We start from the raw sequence: 13,308 nt of genomic DNA on the forward strand, positions 1-13,308 counted from the left end.
TTCAGTAAGAAATAATAGTGGGAAGAACCCCAAAGCTCAAGAAAATAGTTACCTCCAGGGGAGGAAGAGAAGGGGAAGGACAGGATAAAGATGGAAGCCAGACTTTCTTTAATGAACATTGATACTTTTGACTCAGACAGTGGAAGTGTCTTGGCATAATTCTAAAACATAAACAGCTATCACAATAGGGAATACAGAGTATCATTTATGACATATTCTTGCCAAACAAAACAAAACCTGAAACCTAGAACCTAAATCTAAGCAAGTATCTAGATCCAACTACTAGTGCACAGGAAGTACGGGAGAAAGAGGAACATGTTGACCACCATGAGGACACAATTAGCCAAATCCTGAGTGTAGGGTATTCTAAAAGATCTGGTTTTAACCAAAAAATTTAAAGAAAAAGAGAGAAGGAGTAACAACACCAAAAAAACATTAAGTAGGCAGATGGAGAACCAACACCTTGACAGAGGCTCACAAAACCACCAACTGTGGTTATGTCTGGACAGAGGATCTGGGGGGATTTTTACTTTTCTCTTTGTGTTTTCCTGTGTTACTTACTTTGGTTTTAACAATCAGTTCTTATCATTTACCCTACCATTTTTATTTATAAAAATTTAAACCTATAGAAAAGTTAAGAGACTAGAACAAGTTAGATGAAGGAGATACAGATGGTAACTTCTTCATCTAGATTCCACCACCGCCAGTCTCTGGCCCATCTGCGTCTATGCATGTGCGTGCACGCACGCATACACATATGCAAGCACATTTTTCTGAACCATCTGAAAGTAGGTTGCACACATCATGACACTGTAACCCTAAATACTTTAGCACATACCTCCTAAGTAAAAGGACATTGATCTGCATAACCACACCACCATTATTACACCTAAGAAATTTAACACTGAATAACATTTTCTAATAAACAGTCCATATTCAAATTTCTCCAACGACACCTAAGATGTCTTTTTTTTCAAAGATGGGGTCTCATTCTGTTGCCCAGGCTGGAGGACAGTGGCACAATCACTGCTCACTGCAGCCTCGATCTCCTGGGTTCAAGCGATCCTCTGGTCTCACCCTCCTGAGTAGCTAGGACCATAGGCAAGCTCCACCAAACCCACGTAATCTAGATTCTTTTTGCCCAGGCTGGTCTTATACTCCTTGGCTGAAGTGACTCTCGCACCCCAGCCTCCCAAAGCATTGGGATTACAGGCATGAGCCACCACGCCTTCCGAGGCCTTTTACAGTTGTTTTTCTTTCCTAAGCTAGGATCAGATGGCAGGTTGCACACTCCATTATGTCTCTGTAGATTTCCTTAATTTGGAACCATACGCCTGCCTTTGACTGACTTATTGAGTTTTCGATGTCGGTCATTTTTTAGGAACATCAAAATGTTCCTGAGGACATCGGACAACAGGATTTGTCTAACTGCTTCCTCATGGTAAGGTTCTGGCTGGGAATTCTGGCATCAACAAACTCAGGGTGGTGTTCCCTGTTGGGAAACACTTTGGGTGAGTCTGTCCTGTATGGGTCCCTCTGTTGTGAAGGTGACTTTCTCCTTTGTAATGAGTAAGTAACTGGGGAGTGACACCTTGAGACCAAGCGAATAACATGGTCCTGTTTCCTAAAACCTTTCACCCAAGGCTTTTAGCATTATTGCTGGTCCTTGTCTGTATTGTTACCTTGATGACTCTTTAAGTCTACCATTCCTTCCTTCCACTCCGCAGCTCTGGGATACTTCTGTAAAAACAGCCCACTACCCACCCACTTTTCTTTTAAGTATCACAAAGGATTCATATGTATATAGCTTTTTTGAAAAACAGTAATACTATGTGAAGTTTCTATAAGAAACACACTCCCACCCAGGCAGGCAGAGTAGCTCACACTTGTAATCCCAGCACTTCGGGAGGCTGAGGCGGGTGGATCACCTGAGGTCAGGAGTTCAAGACCAGCCTGATCAACATGGTGAAACCCCATCTCTACTAAAAATACAAAATTGGCTAGAAGTGGTGGTACATTCCTGTAGTCCCAGGTACTTGGGAGGCTGAGGCAGGAGAAATCACTTGAACCCGGGAGACCGAGGGTGCAAGGAGCTGAGATTGCGCCATTGCACTCTAGGCTGGGCAACAAGAGCAAAACTCTGTCTCAAAAAAAGAAAAAGAAAAAGAAACACATTCCTGCATCCTGCAGGATTTGTCTGCCTTCACTTGTACCTGAGATTTGTGGGTTTCCTGTAAATGCTGGCTAGGCTGCATTTATAAGTGTGTAAGCAGAAGTTAAATGTACTAAAAGTGTGTCAACCACCCACAAAGTGTTTTCAGACAGCTCCCACAGGCTCTGGAAGCTGAGGGCTGATGCTGCAGAGCTGATGCCTTTGAGAACACAATTTAGGATGTTCTCTATCTAAAGGGGAGAGGGAGCCGCTTTCTTCACCAACTACAGTTTATGTTTTTAGAAACACTGATGAGTTCTTACATCTGCAAAGCTCTTGTTAAGAAATGATTTATTTTAAGTGCACTGCAGTGGGAGATACATGTAGACAGCAGGCTGCTTGAGCTTCACAGACATGCCTTGTAAAAAATGTAATGCTCAATGGCTTAGTAAATTCAACCAGGAAACACGAAGACTCTGAAGACTAAAATAACATGTGACGTTCATGAAACTCACTGTGAGTCCACACACTGCAGCAGTGAGCGAGGATGGGCGCCGGCAGCCTGTCACTGTGTCTTCAAGGTTCTGTTTCCTACTTGGCTGACCTAGCTCTGGACAACAGGCTAAGACACAATCTTCTGGTCTCCCACTAATGCATGTGTTGGGGGAACCTCACTGAAGAGCCAACCACTGCCCAATATTCCTTATTTCTCTCCCCCAGATTTAACTCAGCCATTTCTTTAGGCTACCACAGTGAATAAGGAGAAAGAAAGGCAAGTCCTTCTCTAGGAGGAGAGAACTGGACTGCTTGCTCCAGTCCCACTTCGGGGCTGTCCAATCTGCCTGCGTCCGTTCAGCAAGCTGAACCTCGGCTGCCCCGCCTATAAAATGGCTGGCAGAACCATGCTATGTACGTCAGGAGGTTGTTGTGAAGATCAAATGAGATCATGTATGTGAGAAATATCTGGAGAACTATAAATCTCAGTATTCTGAGGTTTTATAAATTTCACGGATCCTGGTGAAGTAAGAACTGGCATGATGGCAATCAGGCGGAGAAGTGATTTCACTGTCTCTGTACTCTCCTCCCCATCACATCTCATTCTCTGCCCCCGCCCCACCCTGGGAGAGGACCCTGGGAAGCAGCAGAGGCTCCATCTCCCTGGAGCACCGTCAGCCAGCTGCATAGGATCAACAGGAGATCATGACCCGCCCAAGACTCGGCAGAGGGTTCTGTTCTGTCTTAGAACTTAGATGTAGTCCCATTTTATTCCTTTAACCTAATTAGGGCAAAAGAATTGCTAAAGTCAGTTCTGAAAGACACTCAACGGTGAGGCCTTGAAGGCCCTGGGCTTGACAATTGGCTGCCTCCATGAGACCTAGGAGTACAGATGGAAGGCAGCTTGCTCAGGTGCCAGCCTGTCAGTTGGATTAAAATGACTCATTTATTTACCCAAGAACCTCACAAAGTGCTTTTACTAACAGGGAGAGGGGGCCTGCCGTCTCTCTGAGAAGGGACGCAGCACACTCGCCTCTGACGCCTTCCCGGCCTGCCAAAAGTCATTATTGCCGTGTGTGGAAAGCCATCAGCAGGGTCCAGGCCCCCGTTGTCCGGGTGACAGATTGGGCTGCGTAATCAGAGGAGGAAGGAGAGAGTGCAGAAGCTGTCAGAGGCGAGAGATCTTGGCTGGAGCCGCCAAAAAACTGGCAACATGAGTTAGCGTAACTGAGTAAACAGCAAACAATCTCCAAATGATCCTTCCATTAACACAAACAAAATAAAATGAAAGAGATAAACTTTACCTAAAAAGCATACCCCAGAGAAAAGCATGAAAGTCCACATTTATTTGGGGCACAGAGCTGACATTCTGTGACTCTCACAGCCTTATCTCCTTTGTCTCCTAGCCTCCTGGCACGGTGGAAATTTCCCAGGAGGAGAGGAAATTAAGAACTGCACAGACAGAACAGTATGCTTCAAGCGGAAAAAAAAAAAAACTGCAAAGGTGGAGGGAAGCAGCACAGGTGATTTAGGTGCATCTTTTGAAAAAGAAAAGCATGTGCCGGAAAGCCGAGGAGGATGCTGAGGGACAGTCGGCGCCCAGGGGGTCTGGAAGTGTCTTTCATTTCTGGGGAAAAGGTGATTGCGCTCTAACCAGGGACAACCAAGGAGAGCCACCCAGACCAACAGAAAACCTAGTGACAGCCTTAAAATCAGGTGGCTTGGAAACTCCATTTTCCGGTCATTCAGTGGTACTTGATCAGCTCATCAACATCACAATGGTATTAAAAACCAGGTTCCTTTCCTCTGGCTTAGGGTGAGTTGTTCTCTATAAAGGCAGGAGGGAATAACATTTTGCAAATAATCCAGTGTCTGGTATCTCATCCCTTTGGTTGCTTAATTCCACTTGGGAAAGTGGGCTTTGAACTTCCAATGACTCCTTCCTGCTCATCCCGACTCCCTACTTAACTTGGCTTTTTCTTAGATCTAGTTTTCCAGAAGACACGGAAGTACACTGTGAATGTTGTGGGGACTCCTTGTCTTTCACAAACTCAGCTCTTTTGCCCCAATCACCCTTTGCCTAGACTCCATCTTACCACAGTCACACCTGTACTGAATAGCCACAGTACACAAAGCCATGTTATCAGGGCTTGAGAGCTGCATAAAATTAAAAAGCTCCCTACTTCTAAGATGTCTATAATTAAAATGAAATAAATCACACACTTGCACCTTAACTGTTTCTAACAGGAAGGAAAGTGGGGTGGGGGCTTTTTCACAGTAAAGGAAATAGCGTAACTGTGAACTTCTGTGTGAGCACACTGCTATTTCCAAATTTTCCTAAGGACGTTCATTGTGGCCTTGTTAAAAGGATCTTGGGATGATAAATGAAAATGGCAAAAGGCATAGTACAAAGCGGGGAAAATCCCCACGTAACGATTAACAACACGATTCCTCTTTATCAAAAGAAGCCAGTTCTCCATCTGTCTCATCCTGAAGTGGCCCTCGTTCCTCATTAACACCAAGGAAGCTCCTGGAGAGTGTTCATATAGCCTGGCAAGCAACAGGCTGCTTAAAAGAACGCAGAGTGGCAGCATCTCCCCCAACCCAGGCATGATCTATCACAGCGTGTGTGTCCCACACGCCCCGCGGCTCTCAGATGCCAGAAGCGTCAGCTAGAGCAAACAGGCATGGCAGAAGGGGCAGGAGCACCGAGAGGAAGCGAAGAACTTCCCATGACTGGGAACCTGCACTCCTGTTCTGGCCCGACCATTGAGAGAAACGAGCCCCACCCAGCTCTTCTCCAGTCATCTTCACTACAGAGCAAAGATAGGCCACAGAAGATCAGCATGCTGGCGTGGCCTGGACTAGAAAATGAACAAAGTCCAAGGCCTTTAGAGAAATCAGGCTGTGGGCAAGGGAGAGTTTTCATTACATGTGGCACCTGGCACTGGCAGGGTACAGAGGGCTGGGGGGGTACTGTGCTTTGCCAAGACAATGACGTTCTTTGTCTAGCTGATATCACGTGCCTGTAGGTATCATCAGCCAGACAGAACAGGGAAAGTGATCGTACGTTTTGATCTCACTGAGAATTGTCTGAAATATCTGAGAAAGAATAATCTTCTTCCATGAAGAGCTACTAAAAATACAAGCAACTGAACTTCAGATACCTGGAGTTTTCTTTGGGGCTTACAGCTCGCCCGTGTCCGTAAAGTGTTCACCTACTAGGAGACTCAACAATTTCCGACGGATAAATCCAGCATCTTATGGGTCAAAGACAAAATATTCTGTTCCGATCATAACCCAAACTCCACCACAAAGCTTCTTACTGCTTTCTATTTCAATATTGACAGTCTAGAACATTCACTTCTCAGATGATACCAGACAAATGAAAAACTTATTCCCAATGAGTAAGTCTATTAATCTCTACCTCTGTCTTAAAAAAGACACACACCGGTAGCTCTCAACATCGAGTTTCTTGGGCCCCATCTATCGCCTCCAATTTGACCAGCAAAAATGCCAAGTGCCTACTGCGTTTGCCTGCCTGTTCTATGCTAGACACCGGGATAGAAATGCAAACAAATCTGTCCTTGTCTTCATGGCGCCGACGATCAGCTGGGAAGGCACCTAGGCCAGGTGGGATGAGCACTACGGTAAGAAATGCAGGGTGCACTCATGGGGAAGAACGAGGGCTCCTGGGTTTCATTTCTCTTAAGACATAAAATGTAAGCAGAGACCTAAGGGTGGTTTAGTCAAAACCATGATAGCGTTCCAGGCAGAGAGACTAGCCCGAACGAAGGCCCTGAAGCCAAAAGATACATTCAAGGTCTAAAAGGGAGGGCTGTTTTGCTGCAGGGTAAGGAGCAAGGCGGAGGAGGATGAAAAGAGATAAGAAGGGATCAGTTTCCACAAAGTATTGTTAGTTATAATAAGGATTTTTGAAAACTTTCTTTCTCCTGCTTTCTTCTTTTGAGACAAGGTCTCACTCTGTTGCTCAGGCTGGGAAGCAGTGGTGCAATCACAGCTCACTGTAGCTCGACCTTCTGGGCTCTAGTGATCCTCCCGTCTCAGCATCCTGAGTAGCTGGAACTACAGGCACATGCCACCATGCCTGGCTAATTTTTATTCTTTAATTTTTTTGTAGAGACAGGGTCTTGCTATATTGTTGCTCAGGCTGGTCGTGAACTCCTGGGCTCAAGTGATCCTCCCACCTTGGCCTCCCAAAGCGGTGGGACTGTAGGTGTGAGCCACTGCACCTGGCCCATCAAATTTCTTTATTAAGTAGATTATTTGGAATTAATCTTCACTACAGACCACACATAAAGATGGCTTTAGAACAGCTCAAGCATCTGACTCACGGATGGGCCTCATAAAGGGAAAGGCTTGGTCAGACACAGATCTCCTTAGGAGGCAAGTATTCCATGGTTACAGCTCTCACATCTGAATGAGTGTCGGCAGAGCCACTGTTTGCCTCGCACACATGAGAACTGACACTGTGATAAGCAGGTTACCAACAAGCCCTCTTGCAGATGAGCACATGTATATATACACACAAGAAACCACGCTGCACTCATACAGAAACTCTACACTTAGACAGAAAAGTCTCCACGGCCTTTAATACTGAATATGGAATACAAGTTCCTTAAAAAGTAATTGCATCAAATGTGGCCTAGATGGGCATTAGCTTCGTATCTTTCTTTCTATCCAGCACTTGTTCACTGGATTTACTGTATTTATAGTACAATTTCATTACTGTATATGTAGGGACTTCTCCAATAACCAGTTGGAGATTAAGTTACATCATCCAAGATGGCACAGAGAAGGCATTTTAATCTTTGGAGGTAGCAACAGCTATGGTAAAGTGAATCCCCAGAGCAGGGGAACAGTGAAGGTGTGAGTTTTTAATCTCAAAAGAGCACAAGAGGTGTGAGTTAAAAAGGTCAGTGCTGTGCTGGAGAAGGCAGCTACCCAAGACAGCAAACCCTGAGGCTGAGGAAGCTGGCCCTGAAATCACAGGGCAAACGACAGTCTGACACAACAGCAAATAAGATCGGCCCAAATGCACCGGTTTTCCTTTAAGAAAAGGTGAGCAGAGGCAAGCAGAATCATTTTGTTGTGGAAAGACTTTCTCAGCTCTAATTACTCCCGATAGCTGTAATTTACAAGTTTTTGGTAGCTAGAAATCTCCAAGATTCACACATATTCAGACCAACAGCTGCCACTATTAGTGAGCAAATTGCCAAGTCTTCTGCGCAGTGGTGGCTGGTTATCTGTGGCTCCGTCAGGTGACAAGAAAGAAGTGCAAAGAGGCCAGCCCCACCATGGGGCCCTTCGTGTTCCTGGGCCCTGTAGGGCTGACCACAGGACAGACAGGAGACAAAAAATTACAGCCAATACAGAAATGTATCCGCCTTCGCATGGAAGACAGGATGATACGTACCGTGCAAAGAAGGACGCCTCTTCTGGAATGTGAAAATTCCTGAAACACTGCTGTTCTTTCCTACAAAAACGAGGAAAAATTGGGCCTTACAACTCAGAGACAAACCCCAGCAAGGTAGGCTTAGATCTCCCTAGCTCTCCCCATCTCCTACTGCTAGAGCTGTTTTCAGGCACAGAGAGGTTTGCCAGGCAAGAGGAAGAAGTGGATTCTTTCTATCTTCTAAGATGACCCTGTACTTACAGGACCAGACTTGAGGCTACAAGGAGGAACTTTGAGGGTGCACATTTCTGTGAGACAGTACCAGGATAGGCACACTCTCCAGGAATGGCCAAATATAAGAACAGGAAGGCACAAGTTACTACATGGAAGGTTCCAAACCTGTGTGCAATTTATTCTAAACTTTCTTCTACAAGTGCTCTGAAGAAATCAAGAATAACCAGTCTTCTCTACAGGCAATTTTTTAAAAGATTAGATATTCATAAAACTATGTATTTTAATTGTACAAAAACTATATTTATGTTAAAGGAAGAAAATAAAATATCACTCAAGGCAAACCACCACTACGACTAGGGACACCTTGATGTTTCCCAAGTCCCCCTTTTGTGCTAACATAACTAAATATTCAGCTTTCCAAAAAAATGGTACCCACTGCTTATACTGTTAACATACTCTTATACACCAACAGAATATGAACATCTCTTCATGCCAGCAAGTATCCAAAGACCACATCATCTCTCATGATGAAATAGTTTTCAGCTAAATGGATGTACCATTATTTATGTGACCAACGTTGTATTACTGGCAATTAAGGTTATCTCTGATTTTGTGTGTGTGTGTGTGACAGGGTCTCACTTTGTCACCCAGGCTCACTGTACAATCTCAGCTCACTGTAACCTCCACCTCCCAGGCTCAAGTGATCCTCCCACTTCGGCCTCCTGAGTAATGGGGACTACAGGCATGCACCACTATGCCTGGCTAATTTTTGTATTTTCTGCAGAGATGAGGTTTTGCCATGTTGCCCAGGTTGGTCTTGAACTCCTGAGCTCAAGCAACTCACCAGCGTCAGCCTGCCAAAGTGCTGGGATTACAGGCGTGAGCCACCATGCCCTGCTGATATTTTAATGTTGCAATCAATGCTGTGATAAACACCTCTGTAAATAAGTCACTGCGAACATTCTTAAGTACTCCCTTAGGTTAAATTCCTAGAAACACACTTGCTGAACCAAAAGGTGAGCATCCTAGAACGCTTTCAGTGGGAGCCTGCAAGCGCGCATTCAGTCATGACACCTCTGTGTACTTGAGAGTTGGTTACATTCACGTGTCGGCAACAAATACAAAGAAAGAGAACCAAGCTACTCGCAATCTGGAAAAAGTCAAAGTCTCTGCTGCTTTGGCACAGTCACTATGCGCTGTGGCATGTCTTTCTGGTCTTTCATGTGCATAGATTTTGTCCATAGTACACTGGATAAAGACATACCAACAGCAGACATTCATCAAGTGCTCACCACGTACCAGACCCTGGCATAAGCACCTTACACATCTGAACCTTTCTAATCCTCACAACATCCCCATATGTAGGTACTATCATCACTCTCATTTTCCAGAAGAAAAAAACTGAGGCACAGATGGGTTAAGGAACTTGCCCAAAGGACATGCACCCATGGTAAAGGGCCGGAATGATACTGAACGCAGGGAGTTGTGTTCCAGAGTCAGTGCTCAGACCCTCAAAAGGACAGATATATTCATTCAGTCCGCTGCATGGTCTTTATAAGGATCATTTTTAATGGCTACATCGTAGAATCAAAATCAGAAAAAAATCAAGAAAGTTCATAAAAGCTTATGAAATACCTTGAAGACCAGATATGATATATTCGGATTTAGGGTAAGAAAAAAAGCCTACCAAACCCTTGAGCTTTCATCATGACTACTGCGCAGACAGTAACTTCTATCCAACGCTCATCAACTTATGCAGAACCGTGTCAACTAACGAAGGAGACCATTCCAAGGCCATGTAGGATAGTGGCCAGGAAGATGTAAGTGGCACTGTTTCAGCTTAGCCTAGAATAAAAAACTTACCCCGATACTTACAAAATAAAACACAGGGATACTATACCTCCTGTCTTCCACTGCAAATGCTAAATACTTAATAAACAGACAGCATCAATTAAATATAACAATTTTAAACTATAAAAAAAGAACTTTTCGGGAAGGACAGAGAATAACAATAGGACTGATGGCGCCTAACATTTAGTGAGCACTCACTGTGTGCTGTGTACAGAGAGCTCTGTCTGCATTAATTCAGTCAACCCTAAAGGAAGTACAGTTATCATCCCCATTTTAGAGACACGGAAACTGAGTCACAGAGAGGTTAAATAGTTACCTGAGATTCTACAGCCAGCAAATGACAGCAGGACAAGAGCACAAGCAGTGTGCCCCAGAGGGCACAGCTACAAACAGCATGCTAGACTACTCCCGTTACAATGTGAGATGAACATTATACTCTGTATAATGAAGCTATAGACTTGTGTGATGTATTACAGCAAATCCCTAGACCTTTCTGAGTCCACACCCAGCTTCCCACATCACCCTTGGATCAACGCTGCAGAATACCTCTAGTAAAAACAGACCCACAGGATTAGTAACAAAGCTTAAAACAAAAAGAAAACACAAAACCATGAATGGTATTAAAAAAATAAAATCAACAAGTCTGATTCAATCAGTGGTCTGAAGGTAAAAACCTAGAGTTTACCTAATGCGCAAGGGCTGGAATATTCAGGAATTTCTATATCACCTTGTGGCAAATAACCTGTGTCCTTGAGTGACCTTGAGCAGGTTTGCTTTTCTGGGCCTCCATTTACTTCATTATTCAAATAAAAGAGCAAAAGCAAAGAGGGGCTGGACTTATTTAGGAAGATGTCAAAGCTCTAGTGTCCCTTTCAGCTCTTGAAGCGTTACGGTCTTTTAAGCTGGCTCAAGTCAAATCTCATTCTGATTTCCAGTTTTCGTTCTCACTTTATAATTTTCAAAGCTGCCTGGTAACCTCTCCTCTAGGTCAAAATGGCTCCTCTTTCCGAGTGTCGCTTGTCCTTTCTTTCCCCATTCCAGTGAGCAAATCTCACTCCCACACTCCACCCCGACTCCCTAACCAACAGCCCAGTTAAGGGCGGAGGAATGCGGCTCACACAACCAAGTCCCTAAAATCGGGGAAATGTTGTACTCTTCTTCCTGAACGGAAATCTCACTCTGTGCCGAGAAAGAACTGGGAACCCGAAGCCCCTTTGGTTCATAGTACCCTCTCCCAACCAAAAGTGTTCAGAGTGCAGCGCTGCGTCTTGTTGACAATGACAGCAGCCGTGCTCAGCAGTACCATATGGGATCCACAATTTAGCTCCATTAATGCTCTTAATTTGAAGACATCAAGCCCTAATTACACACTGGGTACTAAAAAGGCAAAACCCTTCCCTGGTGCCAGCTACTTAGTGGTACTCTGTTGCCTTAACAGCTGGTTGAGGTAGATTCAGGCCAAGTCGGGGCCTGTGAGCTCTCTCGGGTGGAAGAGAACAGCTCCTGGAGCAAAAGCAAATGGGAACAATAGACTGCCTTAGCCCACATCAATCCTGCAGGGTGATCCCCTCGAGTTCCAGTGGGTCACCCATTTTCGTCTAATTTTTGACTTGCCCAGTGGAACGTGCAAGGGTCGTAGCCATTGCTGAGCCTAAAGAACGGGTTTGCCGGACTCAGGTTTGTCCCCATCTCCCCTTGGGGCCACGTCACCCCACAGGGAGATCGGTGCTCACCTCCTGCTCCATGTTGCCATGCAGTCGTAGGAATTTTAATCGCGTGGAGGCAGATGGCAACTGCCCTGATGCCGGGGCCCCTGAGCTGCTCGGCAGGGTCTGCAGGAAGAGGCTGTAGTGGAACTCCACCAGCTCGCAACTTGAGAAAAAGACAACCATCTTTTGGTCTTTCTCAAACTACATCGACACAAAGGGAGAAAAAACCCACATGTGTTAAGATTAGGTGACATTAAAACGAGTATTTCTCTAAACTACATGGTCATGCTGACCCCTACTTGGAAACAAAGCTGACTACCTTTGACTTATTCAAAAAAAAAAAAAAAAAAAAAAAAACAGCGATACTCTACAAAGAATGCAGGAGAGAAAATGACACAGAGATCATTTCCAACAGCTTTTCCTTATCTGACAAAAATAAACACACTTTGGAGCGTAGCTATGCGGAGCTGCATTCCTTTCACTCGTCCAGGGCTTGCCACACGCAACATGACCTGGCTGAGACCGCACATATGCAGAATATCCTGAAGCGTCACCCTTCAGCCCTTCCACTCTTTCCCACATCTCAGAGAAAGTTACCACAGAAATCTAGTAAATAAATACACAAATGCCAGGATTCTTGGAGAAACATGAGCACAAGCCCCTAGGTCTGCCTCACATCCAGCTGTTCCCACCACCTGTGATGTTCCTAATGTCACAGGAGAGACACAGAGGACAGATTTCAAGCTGAACATCGTGGCTATTACCCACCTCTGATTCTTTACCATAACCCTAAAACCTGACTGAAAGGACGTACATCAAAGTCCACCTCCGGAACACAGAGAGAAATTGGAAAACCTTCTCTGATTCCTGGTGTCTCAACTCACTGCTACCTTTGCTTAACACAAGAAAGCAGCCTTTCTTCCCTGGATCAAGTCGGCTCTACCCATAGGCCTACCTTGCATTTCTGAAGGATGAAGGCCGCCAGGCAGACAAGCCTCAGTTTGCTGGGAACCACAGTCACGTGCTGCTCGAGACTCTCTGGTATCGCAAAGCTGTCCAGCTCATCACCAGCTGGTGGAGGACAGACCTCCTGGACCACTTTGTCCTTTGGGTTCAACTGGTCATGGCTCTCGTCCAGGACAGAAATACTGACTGGATCATGCAAGCTGATATCAGCCAGCCGCGTTACACCTTGCATAAAATGAGAAGGGCAAAGCGGATGGCAAACACACCGTAAAACTGGTCACAAAGCGTGCGGCCCCCACGGCAGCCACCCATATATGTTAGGAAAGTCCCCATGGGTATCATCAAGTCCCAGCACTGATCTGCCCTAGTGCCAATGTGTGTGTTGCACTAGGGCAGAGATCTACCAATTTCTTTCCACAGCCTACCAACCAACCCACACTAACATTCCACAAACACTCACCTATAGAACAGCATCCACAGAATAG

The 13,308-nt window shown here is 45.1% G+C and overlaps 1 protein-coding gene across 1 annotated transcript in view; it reads right to left on the reverse strand.

Annotated features, from left to right (window-relative positions):
• The window catches only part of DDX31 (DEAD-box helicase 31), a 76,741-nt gene that overhangs the window by 38,150 nt on the left and 25,283 nt on the right, over positions 1–13,308 (reverse strand). The window contains 3 exon segments of the mRNA XM_032257689.1: positions 8,085–8,144; positions 11,882–12,058; positions 12,813–13,048. Of these exon segments, the coding sequence (XP_032113580.1) occupies positions 8,085–8,144; positions 11,882–12,058; positions 12,813–13,048 (473 nt within the window).

Source organism: Sapajus apella, unplaced genomic scaffold, assembly GCF_009761245.1.
Source record: "Sapajus apella isolate SASKATOON/1434 unplaced genomic scaffold, GSC_monkey_1.0 scaffold97, whole genome shotgun sequence".
Lineage (NCBI taxonomy): Eukaryota > Metazoa > Chordata > Mammalia > Primates > Cebidae > Sapajus > Sapajus apella.